At 42.1% G+C, this 23,170-nt stretch overlaps 1 protein-coding gene across 1 annotated transcript in view; it reads right to left on the bottom strand.

Annotated features, from left to right (window-relative positions):
- The window catches only part of LOC112231656 (tetraspanin-5), a 41,606-nt gene that overhangs the window by 8,864 nt on the left and 9,572 nt on the right, over positions 1-23,170 (bottom strand). The window contains exons 4-5 of the mRNA XM_024398353.2: positions 12,107-12,277; positions 2,206-2,331 (exon numbers count right to left, since the gene is read on the bottom strand). Coding sequence (XP_024254121.1) covers positions 2,206-2,331; positions 12,107-12,277 — 297 coding nt within the window. The remainder of the gene's footprint in view (positions 1-2,205; positions 2,332-12,106; positions 12,278-23,170) is intronic.

The following is a 23,170-nucleotide window of genomic DNA, read 5'->3' as shown; positions in this document are numbered from 1 at the left end:
CTGTAATTTTCAATCATAGGTACACTTCAACTATGACAGACAAAATGAGGAAAAAAGAATCCAGAAAATCACATTGTATGATTTTTAATGAATTTATTTGCAAATTATGGTGGAAAATAAGTATTTGGTCACCTACAAACAAGCAAGATTTCTGGCTCTCACAGACCTGTAACTTCTTCTTTAAGAGGCTCCTCTGTCCTCCACTCGTTACCTGTATTAATGGCACCTGTTTGAACTTGTTATCAGTATAAAAGACACCTGTCCACAACCTCAAACAGTCACACTCCAAACTCCACTATGGCCAAGACCAAAGAGCTGTCAAAGGACACCAGAACCAAAATTGTAGACCTGCACCAGGCTGGGAAGACTGAATCTGCAATAGGTAAGCAGCTTGGTTTGAAGAAATCAACTGTGGTAGCAATTATTAGGAAATGGAAGACATACAAGACCACTGATAATCTCCCTCGATCTGGGGCTCCACGCAAGATCTCACCCTGTGGGGTCAAAATGATCACAAGAACGGTGAGCAAAAAACCCAGAACCACATGGGGGGACCTAGTGAATGACCTGCAGAGAGCTGGGACCAAAGTAACAAAGCCACATCAGTAACACACTACGCCACCAGGGACTCAAATCCTGCAGTGCCAGACGTGTCCCCCTGCTTAAGCCAGTACATGTCCAGGCCCGTCTGAAGTTTGCTAGAGAGCATTTGGATGATCCAGAAGAAGATTGGGAGAATGTCATATGGTCAGATGAAACCAAAATATAACTTTTTGGTAAAAACCCAACTCGTCGTGTTTGGAGGACAAAGAATGCTGAGTTGCACCCAAAGATCACCATACCTACTGTGAAGCATGGGGGTGGAAACATGCTTTGGGGCTGTTTTTCTGCAAAGGGACCAGGACGACTGATCCGTGTAAAGGAAAGAATGAATGGGGCCATGTATCGTGAGATTTTGAGTGAAAACCTCCTTCCATCAGCAAGGGCATTGAAGATAAAACGTGGCTGGGTCTTTCAGCATGACAATGATCCCAAACACACCGCCCGGGCAACGAACGAGTGGCTTCGTAAGACGCATTTCAAGGTCCTGGAGTGGCCTAGCCAGTCTCCAGATCTCAACCCCATAGACAATCTTTGGAGGGAGTTGAAAGTCTGTGTTGCCCAGCAACAGCCCCAAAACATCACTGCTCTAGAGGAGATCTGCATGGAAGAATGGGCCAAAATACCAGCAACAGTGTGTGAAAACCTTGTGAAGACTTACAGAAAACGTTTGACCTCTGTCATTGCCAACAAAGGGTATATAACAAAGTATTCATTATTTTCCACCATAATTTGGAAATAAATTCATAAAAAAATCCTACAATGTGATTTTCTGGATTTTTTTCTTCTCATTTTGTCTGTCATAGTTGAAGTGTACCTATGATGAAAATTACAGGCCGCTCATCTTTTTAAGTGGGAGAACTTGCACAATTGGTGGCTGACTAAATACTTTTTTGCCCCACTGTATATTGACCTGTATAGTATGCCAAACCATTAGTTATTTTTCAAATATCATGGATAATGTCAATGTCAAGGACTTAGATTTTGCACGTGCTTGTAGGCAAGGAAATGTAATTTGAAGATATATGCCATCTGGTCTTGTTGCATGCTAAAAAAAGAGATTTCATCATAAACATCTTCAAACAAGGTTCAGCTAGGGTTATATAGCCTATTTGTGTGTCGTTTGGCTGTAGTATGAGTGAGTTCTGTGCGGCACAGGCTAGTTGTGTCCCTCCTTGTTTGTGTTGTATGAGTATGATTTATGGTGACGTGAAGTTAGCCACTGAGACATTAACCCCTTAAAAAGGGACATGAGCTAAGATAGGACATTCTGTTCGGCAGCCTCTGAGAAGACTAAACACTGCGATCTGAATGCTGTAATCTAGCCAGTGCGTTTGACAGAGAGAGTCTACGACATGTCTTCTGACTAGGCAGAGAGAAACAACTAGGACGGTATATTGAGCTTTAACCTACTGACTTTGCTAAGTGTGTTCGCAGGCCACTTTACTATTCAAGTGTATTGGTATGAACTAATGTAATACGCTGGTGGCTGGACATTAGAATGGGGCATTTTATAACTGAAGTACTGACTGATCAACTCCAATAAAAGCTGTCTGTACTTCAGAAGATAGTGGGTATAGTTCAGTGAAGTGAGGGAACACGTACTGCGGGGTCTTTGGTGCAGCATGAAAAGGGGACTCCGCACTTCTCGCGACTTGGGTTGGAATCAGTGCAGTTGAAGTAGATGTTCAAGTTCCAGTCGTCTGCCCCAAAGGCTCCACAACACTCCCACTGGAAAGGCCAAAGAGACAGAACAACATCCTGTTTAGACATCAACAACGTCTTATGCTGAGCTCAGACAAGGGACGCAAAAAACGTCATACCAGTAGGACAAGAAAGCAAGAAAATTTGTGCTGGCTTGCTTTTGCCATCACTATGGTATGAGTTGCTATGGTGATTTCAGTAAATAAACGTTGCAAATCAACATCCGGTAGAAAACAAAGCTAGGGCACACACCAAAAGTTGAAATATTTGAACTCTGGTGGCAAGTGTCATCTACTGTGGCGGCTAATGACATACACCTCCAGCCTCAACAGCATTTACCGTCATGCTCTCATTGAAAACAATTACATTGTTTGCCATCAACCTCGTACCATATAAACGCAGCATTACTGAGAGGTAAACATTGCATTCAGTAATACACATAATTGAGCATTCAGTAATACACATAATTTAATTGCTACTAGCATCACAGTGGGTGTGGCCCTTACATTACTTTCCATTAACCTAGGTAGTTGTCAATCCACATACAGTTTTATGTGCATTTGGTTATTTAGCTAGCTAGGTAATGCTAGGCAGAAGCTTCTGAAAATAACTGTAAACTCACCCCATTCCGTACAAATGTGCGCAACCGCAACATTCAAACGAGGCTACAAAGAAAACTAATGGGACTGTAGCGACTGTGTTCACTTCAAAATCGGGGGTGTGAACTAGGTTTCTATTCAAGCATTGATGGACATGGTAATGGTTCTATAGTATTGGAGAAAAGTTGAAAAGTTGTATACATTTCCCAAATGGCCCACCCGTGAAGGAAAGGTCTGAAAAAGTCTATGCTTTCCTATACAGTGCCTTCAGAAAGTATTCATACCCCTTGTTCCACTTATTTTTCACCCATCTACATAGAATAATCCATGAAGACAAAGTGAAAACATGTTTTTTGAAAATGTTGTAAATTGATTGAAAATGAAATGCCTAATTTACGTAAGTGTTCACAGCCCCTGAGTCAATACATGTTAGAATCATCTTTGGGAGTGATTACAGCTGTGAGTCTCTCAGAGCTTAGCACACCTGCATTGTACAATATATATATATTTTTATCAAGCACTATCAATTTGGTTGTTGATCGTTCCTAGACAGCCATTTTCAACTCTTGGTATAGATTTTCAAGCTGATTTAAGTCAAAACTGTAACTAGGCCACTCAGGAACATTCAATGTTGTCTTGATAAGCAACTCCAGTGTATGGCTTTGTGTTTTGGTTATTTTCCTGTTGAAAAGTGAATTTGTCTCAGTGTCTGTTGGAAAGCAGACTGAACCAGGTTTTCCTCTAGGATTTTGCCTGTGCTTTGCTCTATTCTGTTTCTTTTTATCCTAAAAAACTCACTAGACCTTGCCGATGACAAGCATATAACTTGACACAGCCACAACCATGCTTGAAAATATGAAGAGTGGTACTCGTGATGTGTTGGATTTTCCCCAAACACAATGTTTTGTATTCAGGACATTAAAGTTAATATCTTAGGCACATTGTAACGGCATTCTTCCTCCTCTTCTGAGGAGGAGTAGCGAGAAGGATCGGAGGACCAATGCGCAGTGTGGTAAGTATCCATAACATTTATTTTAAGACAAACTGAACACTATGAAATACAAAACAATAAATGTGAACATGAACGAAAACCGAAACAGTACCGTGTGGCAACAAACACTCACACGGAAAACAAACACCCACAACTCAAAAGTGAAACCCAGGCTACCCAAGTATGATTCTCAATCAGAGACAACTAACGACACCTGCCTCTGATTGAGAACCATACTGGGCTGAACTCAAAACCTCATAGAAAAACACACAGACTGCCCACCCCAACTCATGCCCTGACCAAACTAAATAAAGACAAAACAAAGGAAATAAAGGTCAGAACGTGACACACATTATTTTAGCAGTTTTACTTAAGTACCTTATTGCAAACAGGATGCATGTTTTGTATTATGTGTATTCTGTACAGGCTTCCTTCTTTTCACTTTGTCATTTAGGTTAGTATTGTAGAGTAACTACAATGTTGTTGATGCATCCTCAGTTTTCACCTATCACAGTCATTAAACTATGTAACTGTTTTAATGTCACCATTCAGCCTCATGGTGAAATCCCTGAGCGTTTTCCTTCCTCTCCAGCCACTGAATTAGGAAGGACACCTGTATCTTTGTAGTGGCTGGGTATATTGATACATCATCCAAAGTGTAATTAATAACTTCACCATGTTCAATGGGATATTCAGTGTATTTTTACCCATCTGTCACACCCTGACCTGAGAGAGCCTTTAATTTCTCTATTTGGTTAGGTCGGGGTGTGATTTGGGTGGGCATTCTAGTTTTCCTATTTCTTTGTTGGCCGGGTATGGTTCCCAATCCGAGGCAGTCTATCGTTGTCTCTGATTGGGGATCATACTTAGGCAGACATTTTTCCACCTTTAGTTTGTGGGATCTTGACTGTTTGTGTGCAGTTGCTTTCTGCACTGCCTGTAGCTTTATGTTGTTTTTTTTTAATATTGTTGTTTTTTCGGTGTCATTTAAATAAAGGAAAAATGTACGCCTACCACGCTGCACCTTGGTCCAAATCAATCTCTAAACGATCGTGACACCATCTACCATTAGGTGGTCTCTTGGCATTGGAAATCCTCCCTGGTCTTTGTGGTTGAATCTGTGTTTGAAATTCACTGCTCAACTGAGGGACCTTGTTCAGCAAATTTTTACTCCTGAATTTATTTAGGTTTGCCATTGAATATTTCCTGACTAAAGACATTTCAGCTTTACATTTTTTATTAATTTGTACAAATTTAGAAAAACATAATTCCACTTTGACATTTAGGGGCCAGTGTGTAGGCCAGTGACACAAAATCTAAATTGAATTAATTTTAAATTCAGGCTGTAACACAGCAAAATGTGTAAAAGTTTAAGGAGTGTGAATACTTTTTTCTAGATTTTACTCTTAAAATCACACTTAATTTTTAAAAATATATATATATATATATATTTTTTAAAAGTCCACAACAATGCTTAAACCATATCAGGAGACCATTTTTGATGTCAGTGAAAAATATACAAAATAGATTTTTTTTCAACTGAACACAGGCAACAGACCATTTGGCTAGTGGTGTTTCTGTACTGTAGGCCTATGACAATGTAAGGAGCTGTTGGTGGACTTCAGGAAAAGGATGGCCGAACAGGCCTCCATTAACATCGATGGGGCTGAAGTGGAACAGGTCGAGAGTTTCAAGTTCCTTGGTGTCCACATCATCAAAGAACTATCATAGTCCAAACACACCAAGACAGCTGTGAAGAGAGCAGGAGACTGAAAAGATTTGGCATGGGTCCCCAGATCCTCAAAAAGTTCTACAGCTGCACCATCGAGAGCATCCTGACCGGTTGCATCATCGCCTGGTATGGCAACTGCTCGGCATCTGACTAAGGCGCTACAGAGGGTAGTGCATACGGCCCAGTATATCACTGGGGGCAAACTTCCTCACATCCAGGACCTATATATACTAGGCGGTATCAGAGGAAGGCCCAAAAAATTGTCAAAAGACTCCAGTCACACAAATCATAAACTTTTCTCTCTGCTACCGCACGGCAAGCGGTGCCCGAGCACCAAGTCCAGGACCAAAAGGCTCCTTAACAGCTTCTACCCCCAAACCATCAGACTGCTGAACAATTAATCAAAAGGCTATCTGGACTATTTACATTGCGCCCCCCCACCCACACATACACTTTGTTTTTACACTGCTGCTACTCGCTGTTTATTATCTATGCATAGTCACTTTACAAATTACCTCACCTAACCCGTACCCCCGCACATTGACTCAGTACTTGTACCCTGTATATAACCTCATTATTGTTATGTCATTTTTTGTATTACTTTTTGACTTAATTATATTTTTGAGTTTATTTAGTAAATGTTTTCTTAACTCTATTTCTTGAGCTGCATTGTTGGTTAAGGTTTTGTAAAGTAAGCATTTCACATGTTGTATTCGGTGCGAATGTAGGCCCACAGAGGGCCTACATTAGGGCATTAGGAGCAGTGCCCCACTTGTGATTGGTCCACAAAAAAAACAAAAAAACTTGTGATAAAAAAGTGACAACATTTCTATTTAAAAATACATATATAATTCATGGATTGTGTTCTAAACACTCATAAAAGTCTGGTAAATGTTCAAAACAAGCTGTTGGGCTACTCTGCCACTCAGTGACTGCCAGCAGTAGCAGCTTCGCCTCTGTGGGCGCATAGGCCGTGCGAACATTGCTTGGATTGTTTTGCCAGCTATTTGCTATGAGGGGGAACTACCCCGGATTGTATTCCAAAGCACTGGGTGTATCACAAAGCACGATCGATTTAATTAGCCAGCTACAGTAATTTTGAGAAACATTGAGAAATATTATGTTTTTGTCAAATCTACCTTTAAAAATCAGCTAGCTAGCTAGCACCCATGCCAATTTCAAGTCTTTCCAAATTAATATGAAAGTTAACTGGCTAGCGAATCATGCTTTGTGACATTATGTCAGCAATCTATCCCCAGTTACATAATGTGTTTTCACTTATTGCATCTGCATGCTTGTTGCGTTCTCCCTGGTGCACTTGTTGTTCGTGAGCTGGCTGCTCGTTCTAAAAAGCATAATCTAATCTGTTCAAAAGAGCGGCAGCATGTGCAGCAATGGTCATTCGGTTTTTGACAAGCAAAAGTGAAATAGGTGTATTTATACTGTTGTTCAAATGCACAGATTGCTTCATACAGTATATATTTTCTAAGAAACTAACGGTAGTTAAAAACTTGTTTCTGTCATGCTCCTTTGTTGACAACTCCAACCAACTCGCGTCACGGATATACAGCCAATCAGCGGTCACCGCTGCCCACAATTTTCTTTAACAAATGCCCTCCCGATTGATACAAATCATCATGATATCATTCTGCCTACTTTGCAGTGAACATTTAATTGGGAAGGTGTATTGGGGTCTGAATTGCGCATCGCAAAGATTCAGCCAAGACTCCGGACCAAACTTTTGTTGCCTTAGTTAACTTTTACTGATAGATATCCTAAATTGAAAGGACATAAAGCCATTTTTTCATCAAATAATTGTCAAAATTCAAACAAATTTTGCTATTTCATTTTTAAGACCCCTTGAAGTAACAAAAAACAATATTTAAAAAGTATTTAATTAACATTTGTATTCGGCCTGACTGCTATTAGCCCATACAAACTGTAACGATGTGCGGTGAGAGTCGGGAAGCAAGTTCAGGGAGTGAGTGTTTTAATAAATAAACACAACATAATACAAAATAAGAAACACGGACAACGCACAGACATGACACAGAAACAATAACACCTGTGGAAGGAACCAAAGGGAGTGACATATATAGGGAAGGTAATCAAGGAAGTGATGGAGTCCAGTTGAATGATGACGTGCAGGTGCGCGTAACGATGGTGACAGGTGTGCACCATTAAGAGCTGCCTGGTGAACAAGAGGGAGCACACGTGACAGTAACCCTCCCCGACGCGTGGCTACAGCCGCAGGACGCTGACCAAAATGACAATCCCAGGGATCAGGAGTGGACCAGTCACCTCTGCTGAGGTGCGGGAAACCTGTCAGGCCGGCTGAGACGCGGGAGCATGGCGACCTAGAGCACCGGAGAGAGCAGACGTGACGATACCCCCTCCCCGGGGCCTTCGGGTCCAGCCTCGGGACGCCAACCCAAGGGACGATCCCGGGGTTCAGGATCGGACAGGTCATACCTGCTGATGCGCGGGAACCTGTTGCCGGCTGGGACGCGGGAACCTTACAGACCAGCTGAGGCAGGGGATCCTGGCAATCTGGCTGAGGCACAAGAACCTGACGAGCCGGTGGAAGCAGGGGAGCCTGGCGATCCGGCTGAGGCCTGAGAGCCTGACGAGCTGGCGGAGGCAGGGAAGCCAAGCGATCTGGCTGAGGCATGAAAGCCTGTAGCGGCCCCCATACCTGACATCATTCCACCTGACACAAAAAAAAGCATTCCCTGATGCTTACCTTAGGTGAGGGGTTATTCTTGAACGATGTGCACTGAGAGTCGGGAAGCAAGTTCAGGGAGTGAGTGTTTCAATAAATAAACACAGCATAATACAAAATAAGAAACACGGACAACACACAGACATGACACAGAAACAGAAACAATAATGCCCGGGGAAGGAACCAAAGGGAGTGACATATATAGGGAAGGTAATCAGGGAAGTGATGGAGTCCAGGTAAGTGATGACGCGCAGGTGCGCATAATGATGGTGACAGGGGTGCGCCATCACAAGCTGCCTGGTGACCTAGTGACCTAGAGGCCGGAGAAGGAGCACACGTGACACAAACGCATTGAATAACAGATTCCCTAAATGGAACAACAGATAGTCCCCCCCAAAATAATCAAAAGGAAGTTTGTTCTGAAGTGTCTGTCCTGTATCTGAGAGATAAAAAAAAATCCTGATCTTCTTTTATTACATTTGTACATGTATTTTACCCCTTATTTTTGTCAGTCTAAATATATAAACTCAGCAAAAAAAAGAAATGTCCCGTTTTCAGGACCCTGTCTTTCAAAGATAATTCGTAAAAATCCAAATAATTTCACAGATCTTCATTGTAAAGGGTTTAAACACTGTTTCCAATGCTTGTTCAATGAATCATAAACAATTCATCAACATGCACCTGTGGAACAGTCGTTAAGACACTAACAGCTTACGACGGTAGGCAATTAAGGTCACAGTTAGGCAATTTAGGTCAAATTTAGGACACTAAAGAGGCCTTTCTACTGACTCTGAAAAACACCAAAACTAAGATGTCCAGGCTCCCTGCTTATCTGTGTGAATGTGCCTTAGGCAAACTGCAAGGAGGCATGAAGACTGCAGATGTGGCCAGGGCAATAAATTGCAATGTCAGTACTGTGACGCCTAAGACAGCGCTATTGGGAGACTCACCAGACATCACCGGCAACAACGTCGCCTATGGGTACAAACCCACCGTTGCTGGACCAGACAGGGCTTGCAAAAAGTGATCTTCTCTGACGAGTCGCGGTTTTGTCTCACCAGGTGTGATGGTCGGATTCGCGTTTATAGTCGAAGGAATGAGCGTTACACCGAGGCCTGTACTCTGGGGCGGGATCGATTTGGAGGATCCGTCATGGTCTGGGGCGGTGTGTCACAGTATCATCGGACTGAGCTTGTTGTCATTGCAGGCAATCTCAACGCTGTGCGTTACAGGGAAGACATCCTCCTCTGTGGTACACTTCCTACGGGCTCATCCTAACATGACCCTCCAGCATGACAATGCCACCAGCCATACTGCTTGTTCTGTGTGTGATTTCTTGCAAGACAGGAATGTGTTCTACCATGGCCAGTGAAGAGCCCAGATCTCAATCCCATTGAGCAAGTCTGGGACCTTTTGGATCGAAGGGTGAGGACTAGGGGCATTCCCCCCAGAAATGTCCAGGAACTTGTTCCAGAGTGCTCAGGACCTCAGACTGGGGTGAAGGTTCAACTTCCAACAGGACAACAACCCTAAGCACACAGCCAAGACAACGCAGGAATGGCTCTGGGACAAGCCTCTGAATGTCCTTGAGTGGCCCAGCCAGAGCCCGTACTTGAATGCAATCGAATATCTCCGGAGAGGCCTGAAAATAGCTGTGAAGCGACACTCCCCATCCAACCTGACAGAGCTTGAGAGGATCTGCAGAGAAGAATGGGAGAAACTCCCCAAATACAGGTGTGCCACATTTGTAGTGGCATACCCAAGAAGACTCGAGGCTGTATTCGCTGCCAAATATGCTTCAACAAAGTACTGAGTAAAGGGTCTGAATACTTACAGTTGAAGTCGGAAGTTTACATACACCTTAGCCAAATACATTTAAACTCAGTTTTTCACAATTCCTGACATTTAATCCTAGTAAAAATTCCCTATCTTAGGTCCGTTAGGATCACCACTTTATTTTAAGAATTTGAAATGTCTAAATAAAAGTAAAGAGAATTATTTATTTCAGATGTTATTTCTTTCACCACATTCCCAGTGGGTCAGACATTTACATACACTCAATTAGTATTTGGTAGCATTGCCTTTAAATTGTTTAAATTGGGTCAAACCTATCGGGTAGCCTTCCACAAGTGTCCCATAATAAGTTGGGTGAATTTTGGCCCATTCCTCCTGACAGAGCTGGTGTAACTGAGTCAGGTTTGTAGGCCTCCTTGCTCGCACACAACTTTTCAGTTCTGCCCACAAATGTTCTATAGGATTGAGGTCAGGGCTTTGAGATGGCTACTCCAATACCTTGACTTGGTTGTCCTTAAGCCATTTGGCCACAACTTTGGAAGTATGCTTGGGGTCATTGTCCATTTGGAAGACCCATTTGCGACCAAGTTTTAACTTCCTGACTGATGTCAGAGATGTTGCTTCAATGTATCCACATAATTTTCCTCCCTCATTCCTCCCTTTCCTCCCCCATGTATTTTGTGAAGTGCACCAGTCCCTCCTGCAGCAAAGCACCCCCACAACATGATGCTGCCACCCCGTGCTTCACGGTTGGGATGGTGTTCTTCGGCTTGCAAGCCTCCCTCTTTTACCTCCAAACATAACAATGGTCATTATGGCCAAATAGTTCTATTTTTGTTTCATCATACCAGAGGACATTTCTCCAAAAAGTACAATCTTTGTCCCCATGTCAGTTGCAAATCGTAGTCTGGCTTTTTTATGCTGGTTTTGGAGCAGTGGCTTCTTCCTTGCTGAGAGGCCTTTCAGGTTATGTCGATATTGGACTCGTTTTACTGTGAATAAATACTTTTGTACCTGTTTCCTCCAGCATCTTCACAATGTCCTTTGCTGTTGTTCTGGGATTGATTTGCACTTTTTTCACCAAAGTACATTCATCTCTAGGAGACAGAACGCATCTCCTTCCTGAGCAGTATGACGGCTGCATGGTCCCATGGTGTTTATACTTGTATACTCTTGTTTGTACAGATGAACGTGGTACCTTCAGACGTTTGGAAATTGCTCCCAAGGATGAACCAGACTAGTGGAGGTCTGCAATTTTTTTCTGAAGTCTTAGCTGATATCTCCATGATGTCAAGCAAAGAGGCACTGTTTGAAGGTAGGCCTTGAAATAAATCCACAGGTACACCTCCAATTGACTCAAATGATGTCAATTAGCCTATCAGAAGCTTCTAAAGCCATGACATAATTTTCTGGAATTTTCCAAGCTGTTTAAAGGCACAGTCAACTTAGTGTATGTAAACTTCTGACCCACTGGAATTGTGATACAGTGAATTATGTGAAATAATCTTTCTGTAAACAATTGTTGGAAAAATTGTGTCATGCACAAAGTTGATGTCCTCACTGACTTGCGAAAACTATAGTTTGTTAACAAGAAATTTGTGGAGTGGTTGAAAAACGAGTTTTAATGACTCCAACCTAAGTGTATGTAAACTGCCGACTTCAACTGTATGTAAATGTGATATTTCAGTATTACATTTTTTTATTCATTTTCAAAAATGTATTAAACAACTTTTTTATTTGTCATTATGGGTTAGTGTGTAGATTGATGAGGGAATTATTATTATTTAAAAAAAATCTATTTTAGAATAAGCCTGTAAAGTGACAAAATGTGGAAAAAGTAAAGGATTCTGAACACTTTCCAAAGGCACTGTACCTGCGTATAGCCCAATACACCACTGGGTGCACCAGTAAATTATTAATCTTATCACACAGAAAGACAGTTGTGAAAAGATAACTGCTCTTACGTATTCTTGGGTGAAATCTATGAGATTCTGTAGGTCAATGTCATCCCGGTACGCCCGGATGTTGTTGTTAATGAAGAAGTTGAGCTGGTCCTTTATCCAGTCCTTGAAGACGAAGGCCAAGACTCCAGCTGTCAGCTCCAGGAAGAATATGATCCCCAGGAACACAGAGAACTGGAACAGAGTGACATTGGCCAACACTTAATATGGAATACCCAGCAAGAAAAATTGGTTCAAATCACTTTAAAAAATCTTGTGGCTGAGATCCCGCTAACGGGATCAATATGACAACAGCCAGTGAAAGTGCAGGGCGCCAAACAGAAATCTCATAATTAAAATTCCTCAAACATACAATTATTTCACACCATTTTAAAAGATACACTTCTTGTTAATCCCACCACAGTGTCCGATTTCAAATAGGCTTTACGGTGAAAGGTACCACAAACGATTATGTTAGGTGAGTGCCTATTCACAGAAAAACACAGCCATTTTTCCAGCCAAAGAGAGGAGTCACAAAAAGCAGAAATAGAGATAAATTAATCACTAACCTTTGATGATCTTCATCAGATGACACTCACAGGACTTCGTGTTACACAATACATGTATGTTTTGTTCAATAAAGTTCATATTTATATCAAAACATCTCAGTATAAATTGGCGCATTATGTTCAGTAGTTCCAAAAACATACGGTGATTTTGCAGAGAGCCACATCAATTTACAGAAATACTCATCATAAATGTTGATGAAAATACAAGTGTGATACATGGAACTTTAGATAAACTTCTCCTTAATGCAACCGCGTGTCAGATTTCAAAAAAGCTTTACCGAAAAAGCAAACCATGCAATAATCTGAGTACAGCACTCAGAGACCAAAACAAGCCAAACAGATATCCGCCATGTTGTGTAGTCAACAGAAGTCAGAAATAGGCATTATAAATATTCACTTACCTTTGATAATCTTCATCAGAATGCCCTCCCAGGAATCCCAGTTCCATAATAAATGTTTGATTTGTTCGATAAAGTTCACAATTTATGTCCAAATACTACTTTTGTTAGCGAGTTTGGTAAACAAATCCAATCTCACGACGCGCTTGCAAGTCCAGCAGAAAGTACGGACGAAAAGTCCAAAAAGTTATATTATAGTTCATAGAAGCATGTCAAACGAAGTATAGAAACAATCTTTAGGATGTTTTTAACATAAATCTTCAATAATGTTCCAACCAGAGAATTCCTATGTCTGTAGAAATGCAATGGAAACAGAGCTCACGAGACTGAGCTCGTGGCTCTCTGCCAGACCTCTGACTCATTACCCTCTCATTCGCCCCCACTTCACAGTAGAAGCATCAAACAAGGTTCTAAAGACTGTTGACATCTAGTGGAAGCCTTAGGAAGTGCTATATGACCAATATCCCACTGTGTATTCGATAGGCCAAGAGTTGAAAAACGACAAACCTCAGATTTCCCACTTCCTGGTTGGATTTTTTCTCAGGTTTTTGCCTGCCATATGTGTTCTGTTATACTCACAGACATCATTCAAACAGTTTTAGAAACTCCAAAATGTTTTCTACCCAAATATACTAATAATATGCATATCTTAGCTTCTGGGACTGAGTAGCAGGCAGTTTACTCTGGGCACCTTATTCATCCAAGCTACTCAATACTGCCTCCTGCCATAAGAAGTTAATGAGCAGGTTGTATACTGGTTGCGATAGGAGCTTTTGTAAATGTATTTTTATTATTTTCAAATGTAAAAAAAATTGTGTCCCATCTCCCCTCTTCAGAGGAGAAAAACAACTTTTTGTTTTTTTTGTTACCATGTACATTCTACACACGTTTTACATAAATGGAACTTTTTTCACAGTAGTTACATTGCAAGAATATAGTTATTTGATATACATTATATCAGGATATAATTAAAAACATTCTGTATACATTATATATCGTGTTTTCAGTCATAACTATTATAGAATATGAGCTTTATAACCCACCCCTCAGCTACTCTCAGTCCATCCCACCTATCTATGTAAACCACACTTATGATTTCCATGTGCCATATATTTTTCAACTGTGCTGTGATGTTTCACATAAATTCTGAACCTTTCTAATCACTTAGTACTTACAGATTGTAAATTAAAGAGGAATATTTATAATAAAAGTATTATTATATTGTTGACTGATTGCCTATGGCTTTCCAAATCTCCCAACAGTGCTAAACGTCATTATAGCAACCAGAAAAACATGTCCTTTAACTGGTTGTTAACTGACCAGATTACAAACAAAATATGTCTTTCCCTGATTTGTGTCATGACGTGCCCTGGGGGGAGGATCATAGCCAGCCCCCCTCTCCACAGTTTCATGACTTAACGACAGGTCGTAAATTCCTGGAAGGAAGTGGAACAGTGGAACAAAGAGTTTCTCTTTGTTCAACTCCTAATCCCCAAAATTGGAGGATTAAACGGTATTTCTAGTTTTGAGAAATATGGGAATGGTCCGCGGGTATTTAATGAACAAAGTTGTTTCATTTGGTGAAGGACAGGAAACACACATAACTGTATCTCCTAGTGTACATTTCCCGGCTGTCAGATTACATCTAAATATTGTGAAACGTGATTAAACATGAAACTATTTGTGGAAAGATGTACTTCCGGCGCCGACAGAGATGGCCGCCTCGCTTCGCGTTCCTAGGAAACTATGCAGTTTTTTGTTTTTTTACGTGTTATTTCTTACACTAGTACCCCAGGTCATCTTAGGTTTCTTTACATACAGCCGACAAGAACTACTGAATACAAGATCAGCGTCAACTCACCATCAGTACGACCAAGAATATGTTTTTCGCGACGCGGATCCTGTGTTCTGCCTTACAACCAGTGTAACCGAGTGGATCACATGCAGCGACCAAAAAAAAAACGACTCAGAAAAAGAGGGAAACGAAGCGGTCTTCTGGTCAGACTCCGGAGACGGGCACATCGTGCACCACTCCCTAGCATTCTTCTTGCCAATGTCCAGTCTCTTGACAACAAGGTTGATGAAATCCGAGCAAGGGTAGCATTCCAGAGGGACATCAGAGACTGTAACGTTCTCTGCTTCACGGAAACATGGCTAACTGGAGAGACGCAATCCGAAGCGGTGCAGCCAGCGGGTTTCTCCACGCATCGCGCCGACAGAAACAAACATCTTTCTGGTAAGAAGAGGGGGGCGTATGTCTTATGGCCAACGTGACATGGTGTGATGAAAGAAACATACAGGAACTCAAATCCTTCTGTTCACCTGATTTAGAATTCCTCACAATCAAATGTAGACCGCATTATCTACCAAGAGAATTCTCTTCGATTATAATCACAGCCGTATATATCCCCCCAAGCAGACACATCGATGGCTCTGAACGAACTTTATTTAACTCTCTGCAAACTGGAAACGATTTATCCGGAGGCTGCATTCATTGTAGCTGGGGATTTTAACAAGGCTAATCTGAAAACAAGACTCCCTAAATTTTATCAGCATATCGATTGCGCAACCAGGGGTGGAAAGACCCTGGATCATTGTTACTCTAACTTCCGCGACGCATATAAGGCCCTGCCCCGCCCCCTTTCGGAAAAGCTGACCACGACTCCATTTTGTTGATCCCTGCCTACAGACAGAAACTAAAACAAGAAGCTCCCACGCTGAGGTCTGTCCAACGCTGGTCCGACCAAGCTGACTCCACACTCCAAGACTGCTTCCATCACGTGGACTGGGAGATGTTTCGTATTGCGTCAGACAACAACATTGACGAATACGCTGATACGGTGTGCGAGTTCATTAGAACGTGCGTTGAAGATGTCGTTCCCATAGCAACGATTAAAACATTCCCTAACCAGAAACCGTGGATTGATGGCAGCATTCGTGTGAAACTGAAGGCACGAACCACTGCTTTTAATCAGGGCAAGGTGTCTGGTAACATGGCTGAATACAAACAGTGCAGCTATTCCCTCCGCAAGGCTATCAAACAAGCTAAGCGCCAGTACAGAGACAAAGTAGAATCTCAATTCAACGGCTCAGACACAAGAGGTATGTGGCAGGGTCTACAGTCAATCACGGACTACAGGAAGAAACCCAGCCCAGTCACGGACCAGGATGTCTTGCTCCCAGGCAGACTAAATCACTTTTTGCCCGCTTTGAGGACAATACAGTGCCACTGACACGGCCTGCAACGGAAACATGCGGTCTCTCCTTCACTGCAGCCGAAGTGAGTAAGACATTTAAACGTGTTAACCCTCGCAAGGCTGCAGGCCCAGACGGCATCCCCAGCCGCGTCCTCAGAGCATGCGCAGACCAGCTGGCCGGTGTGTTTACGGACATATTCAATCAATCCCTATACCAGTCTGCTGTTCCCACATGCTTCAAGAGGGCCACCATTGTTCCTGTTCCCAAGAAAGCTAAGGTAACTGAGCTAAACGACTACCGCCCGTAGCACTCACATCCGTCATCATGAAGTGCTTTGAGAGACTAGTCAAGGACCATATCACCTCCACCCTACCTGACACCCTTGACCCACTCCAATTTGCTTACCGCCCAAATAGGTCCACAGACGATGCAATCTCAACCACACTGCACACTGCCCTAACCCATCTGGACAAGAGGAATACCTATGTGAGAATGCTGTTCATCGACTACAGCTCGGCATTCAACACCATAGTACCCTCCAAGCTCGTCATCAAGCTCGAGACCCTGGGTCTCGACCCCGCCCTGTGCAACTGGGTACTGGACTTCCTGACGGGCCGCCCCCAGGTGGTGAGGGTAGGCAACAACATCTCCTCCCCGCTGATCCTCAACACTGGGGCCCCACAAGGGTGCGTTCTGAGCCCTCTCCTGTACTCCCTGTTCACCCACGACTCCGTGGCCATGCACGCCTCCAACTCAATCATCAAGTTTGCGGACGACACAACAGTGGTAGGCTTGATTACCAACAACGACGAGACGGCCTACAGGGAGGAGGTGAGGGCCCTCGGAGTGTGGTGTCAGGAAAATAACCTCACACTCAACGTCAACAAAACTAAGGAGATGATTGTGGACTTCAGGAAACAGCAGAGGGAACACCCCCATCCACATCGATGGAACAGTAGTGGAGAGGGTAGCAAGTTTTAAGTTCCTCGGCATACACATCACAGACAAACTGAATTGGTCCACTCACACAGACAGCATCGTGAGGAAGGCGCAGCAGCGCCTCTTCAACCTCAGGAGGCTGAAGAAATTCGGCTTGTCACCAAAAGCACTCACAAACTTCTACAGATGCACAATCGAGAGCATCCTGGCGGGCTGTATCACCGCCTGGTATGGCAACTGCACCGCCCTCAACCGTAAGGCTCTCCAGAGGGTAGTGAGGTCTGCACAACGCATCACCGGGGGCAAACTACCTGCCCTCCAGGACACCTACACCACCCGATGCTACAGGAAGGCCATAAAGATCATCAAGGACATCAACCACCCGAGCCACTGCCTGTTCACCCCGCTGCCATCCAGAAGGCGAGGTCAGTACAGGTGCATCAAAGCTGGGACCGAGAGACTGAAAAACAGCTTCTATCTCAAGGCCATCAGACTGTTAAACAGCCACCACTAACATTGAGTGGCTACTGCCAACACACTGTCAATGACACTGACTCTACTCCAGCCACTTTAATCATGGGAATCGATGGGAAATGATGTAAATATATCACTAGCCACTTTAAACAATGCTACCTTATATAATGTTACTTACCCTACATTGTTCATCTCATATGCATACGTTGATACTGTACTCTATATCATCGACTGCATCCTTATGTAATACATGTATCACTAGCCACTTTAACTATGCCACTTGGTTTACATACTTATCTCATATGTATATACTGTACTCGATATCATCTACTGTATCTTGCCTATGCTGCTCTGTACCATCACTCATTCATATATCCTTATGTACATATTCTTTATCCCCTTACACTGTGTATGACAGTAGTTTTTTTTGGAATTGTTAGTTAGATTACTTGCTCGTTATTACTGCATTGTCGGAACTAGAAGCACAAGCATTTCGCTACACTCGCATTAACATCTGCTAACCATGTGTATGTGACAAATAAAAATTTGATTTGATTTGATTTGATTTGACTTGATTTGATGTAATGATGTAATGATGTCAACCTTCTAAATAAGAAAATATAGGTTTCCATATAGTTAACCACATCAATGGCCACGCCCACGTGAGCATAAACATTACGTCGGCATCATGGACCACCCTTTTCTCTGAAGTGTATAAAACCCACTCCTGATGAAATTCACATTAGACTAGAAAACATGCAGCTGAAACTGTGTGAGAAATTGGTTAAAACTACAAGACCAGAAGCCCATACCACACGGAGCATTGGCTACACGGCTGGAAATGGTTCAACTCTGAGACTATTGATCACTACAGAATAAGTGAGAAATTCTAGACAAACTAATTACTAGTCTGCAGCTAGAAATGACATAAACCTAGAACGAGAATAGCGACAACCGCAGAACATCTATTCTAACATTCCCAAATGGTATCTATACTAACCACCTATGACCTTGATCTTCAGGGAAACACAACCAGAGACTTTTCTGTTCACTCTCTCCAGCAGATGGACCGGCGACCACAAAGAAAGACAGCAAGACATACACTCGTAAATATGTAAATTGCTATTTATTTTAGAATGAGCGGTCATTCATGTAAAGTATTAGCAATTCCTATGAGTGTAGTTATCCATTCTGTTCTCCCGCTCTTTCTCAGTCCCCACCCCTTTTCTTTCTTCTCCCAAGCCGTCATATCGGCTTAGCTCACTAGGGACTTTTCTATCATGTTATCAATGCATTGTGTTAGTAACCAATATCTACTGTTTGTTTGTTATGTATTTCTGTGATTGACTAAGTTAGTTAGTAAAGAAATAATTAAGCCAATTTGTATATCGCTAATTCATAATTTATGCTAGAGTTCATGAAAATAACCAAGAATTTTACAACGTTTGGAATGAGACTAACGAAAGGTAAAGAGTATTAAACATTAAGACCTGTTACCCAAGGTCTCTTTCGTGACGACATCAAGAAGTCATGGTAAAGATTTTGGTTGATATCTGTTCAACCATATTACGACCTGATAAAGATATCCTTTTCTGGTTGTTAAAAAGATGTTAAAAAAACGTCCTTAAACAAACTGACCTAACCATGACTTCATAAAAGACATCACATTGTAATAAAATACATCATTAAAGACATAATTGAGAGCAATAATTCACCAGTCCAAACAAAACAAAAACACACACCTGCTCCGTAAAGCTGTGTGCTCTGGTTTAGTACACACATTGTAGTGGACCTACAGTTGAAGTCGGAAGTTTACATACACCTAAGCCAAATACATTTAAACTCAGTTTTTCACAATTCCTGACATTTAATCCTAGTAAAAATTCCCTGTCTTAGGTCCGTTAGGATCACCACTTTATTTTAAGAATGTGAAATGTCAGAATAATAGTAGAGAGAATGATTTATTTCAGCTTTTATTTCTTTCATCACATTCCCAGTGGGTCAGCAGTTTACATACACTCAATTAGTATTTGGAAGCATTGCCATTAAATTATTTAACTTGGGTCAAACCTATCGGGTAGCCTTCCACAAGCTTCGCACAATAAGTTGGTTGAATTTTTTGGCCCATTCCTCCTGACAGAGCTGGTGTAACTGAGTCAGGTTTGTAGGCTTCCTTGCTCGCACACACTTTTTCAGTTCTGCTCACACATTTTCTATGGGATTGAGGTCAGGGCTTTGTGATGGCCATTCCAATACCTTGACTTTGTTGTCCTTAAGCCATTTTGCAGCAACTTTGGAAGTATGCTTGGGGTCATTGTCCATTTGGAAGACCCATTTGTGACCAAGCTTTAACTTCCTGACCGATGTCTTGAGATGTTGCCTCAAAAAAACCCACATAATTTCCCCCACTCATGCTGCCATCTATTTTGTGAAGTGCACCAGTCCCTCCTGCAGCAAAGCATCCCCACAACATAATGCTGCCACCCCTGTGCTTCACGGTTGGAAAGGTGTTCTTCAGCTTGTAAGCCTCCCCCTTTTTCCTCCAAACATAACAATGGCCATTATGGCCAAAATGTTATATTTTTGTTTAATCAGACTGGAGGACATTTCTCCAAAAAAGTATGATCTTTGTCCCCATGTGCAGTTGCAAATTGTAGTCTGGATTTTTTGAAAGCGGTTTTGGGGCAGTGATTTCTTCCTTGCTGAGCGGCCTTTAAGGTCATGTCGATATAGGACTCGTTTTACTGTGGATAAAGATACTTTTGTACCGGTTTCCTCCAGCATCTTCACATCGTCCTTTGCTGTTGTTCTGGGATTGATTTGCACTTTTTGCACTAAGGTACGTTCATCTCTAGGAGACAGAACGCGTCTTCTTCCTGAGCAGTATGACGGCTGCATGGTCCCATGGTGTTTATACTTGCGTACTCTTGGTTGTACAGATGAACGTGGTACTTTCAGGCTTTTGGAAATTGCTCCCAAGGATGAACCAGACTAGTGGAGGTCTGCAATTTTTTTCTGAGGTCTTAGCTGGTTTCTTTTGATTTTCCCATGATGTCAAGCAAAGAGGCACTGAGTTTGAAGGTAAGCCTTGAAATAAATCCACAGGTACACCTCCAATTGACTCAAATTATGTCAATTAGCCTATCAGAAGCTTCTAAAGCCATGACATAATTTTCTGGAATTTTCCAAGCTGTTCAACCTTTTTGGGATAGGGGGCAGCATTTTCACTTTTGGATGAATAGCGTGCCCAGAGTGAACTGCCTCCTACTCTGTCCCAGATGCTAATATATGCATATATTTTATTCGTATTGGATAGAAAACTCTGAAGTTTCTAAAACTGTTTGAATGATGTCTGTGAGTATAACATTACTCATATGGCAGGCAAAAAGCTGAGAAAAATCCAACCAGGAAGTGGGAAATCTGAGGTTTATAGTTTTTCAACTCAGCCCCCATTGAAGATACAGGGTGATATTAGTTATGTTTCACTTCCCAAAGCTTCCACTAGATGTCAACAGTATTTAGAAACTGTTTTGAGGATTCTACTCTAAAGGAGGGGCTTTTGACATCATTTGAGGCCTCTTTGAGTGAGTGGTCTGGCAGAGTTCCACAGCCTCGGTCTGGCGCGCTCACGTGAAAGGTAGCTACGTTCCACTTCATTTGTACAGACAAAGGAATTGTCCGGTTGGAACATTAACCTCTTGGAACACTAGGGGCAGTATTTTATTTTTGGATAAAAAAACGTTCCCGTTTTAAACAAGATATTTTGTCATGAAAAGATGCTTGACTATGCATATAATTGACAGCTTTGGAAAGAAAACACTCTGACGTTTCCAAAACTGCAAAGATATTATCTGTGAGTGCTACAGAACTGATTCTACAGGCGAAACCAAGATGAAACTTCAAACAGGAAATGAGCAAAAATTGAGGCGCTGTTTTCCATTGTCTCCTTATATGGCTGTGAATGCGCCCTGAACGAGCCTACACTTTCTGCCGTTTCCCCAAGTTGTCTGCAGCATTGTGACGTGTTTGTAGGCATATCATTGGAAGATTGGCCATAAGAGACTACATTTACCAGGTGTCAGCCCGGTGTCCTTTGTCGAAATTTGTGCATAATCTCCAGCTGCAAGCATTCTTCCATGTGATTCAGAGGAGAGAGCAGACTTCCACGAATGATATATCATTGAAGAGATATGTGAAAAACACCTTGAGGATTGATTCTAAACAACGTTTACCATGTTTCAGTCGATATTATGGAGTTAATTTGGAAAAAAGTTCGGCGTTTTGATGACTGATGACATTTCTCATAAGAAACTAGCTCCCTGGTACACAGAAAATACCCGAGCTCTGAAGCAAGCTTCCAGAAAATTGGAACGGAAATGGCGTAACACCAAACTAGAAGTCTTCCGACTAGCTTGGAAAGACAGTACCGTGCAGTACCGTAGAGCCCTTACTGCTGCTCGATCATCCTATTTTTCTAACTTAATTGAGGAAAATAAGAACAATCCGAAATTCCTTTTTGATACTGTCGCAAAGCTAACTAAAAAGCAGCATTCCCCAAGAGAGGATGACTTTCACTTTAGCAGTGATAAATTCATGAACTTCTTTGAGGAAAAGATTATGATTATTAGAAAGCAAATTACGGACTCCTCTTTAAATCTGCGTATTCCTTCAAAGCTCAGTTGTCCTGAGTCTGCACAACTCTCCCAGGACCTAGGATCAAGAGAGACGCTCAAGTGTTTTAGTACTATATCTCTTGACACAATGATGAAAATAATCATGGCCTCTAAACCTTCAAGCTGCATACTGGACCCTATTCCAACTAAACTACTGAAAGAGCTGCTTCCTGTGCTTGGCCCTCCTATGTTGAACATAATAAACGGCTCTCTATCCACCGGATGTGTACCAAACTCACTAAAAGTGGCAGTAATAAAGCCTCTCTTGAAAAAGCCAAACCTTGACCCAGAAAATATAAAAAACTATCGGCCTATATCGAATCTTCCATTCCTCTCAAAAATTTTAGAAAAGGCTGTTGCGCAGCAACTTACTGCCTTCCTGAAGACAAACAATGTATACGAAATGCTTCAGTCTGGTTTTAGACCCCATCATAGCACTGAGACGGCACTTGTGAAGGTGGTAAATGACATTTTAATGGCATCGGACCGAGGCTCTGCATCTGTCCTCGTGCTCCTAGACCTTAGTTCTGCTTTTGATACCATCGATCACCACATTCTTTTGGAGAGATTGGAAACCCAAATTGGTCTACACGGACAAGTTCTGGCCTGGTTTAGATCTTATCTGTCGGAAAGATATCAGTTTGTCTCTGTGAATGGTTTGTCCTCTGACAAATCAACTGTAAATTTCGGTGTTCCTCAAGGTTCCGTTTTGGGACCACTATTGTTTTCACTATATATTTTTACCTCTTGGGGATGTTATTCGAAAACATAATGTTAACTTTCACTGCTATGCGGATGACACACAGCTGTACATTTCAATGAAACATGGTGAAGCTC

This window comes from Oncorhynchus tshawytscha, linkage group LG34, assembly GCF_018296145.1.
Source record: "Oncorhynchus tshawytscha isolate Ot180627B linkage group LG34, Otsh_v2.0, whole genome shotgun sequence".
Lineage (NCBI taxonomy): Eukaryota > Metazoa > Chordata > Actinopteri > Salmoniformes > Salmonidae > Oncorhynchus > Oncorhynchus tshawytscha.
The sequence above is the reverse complement of the archived record's forward strand: the minus strand, read 5'-3'. Positions and strand labels throughout refer to the sequence as shown.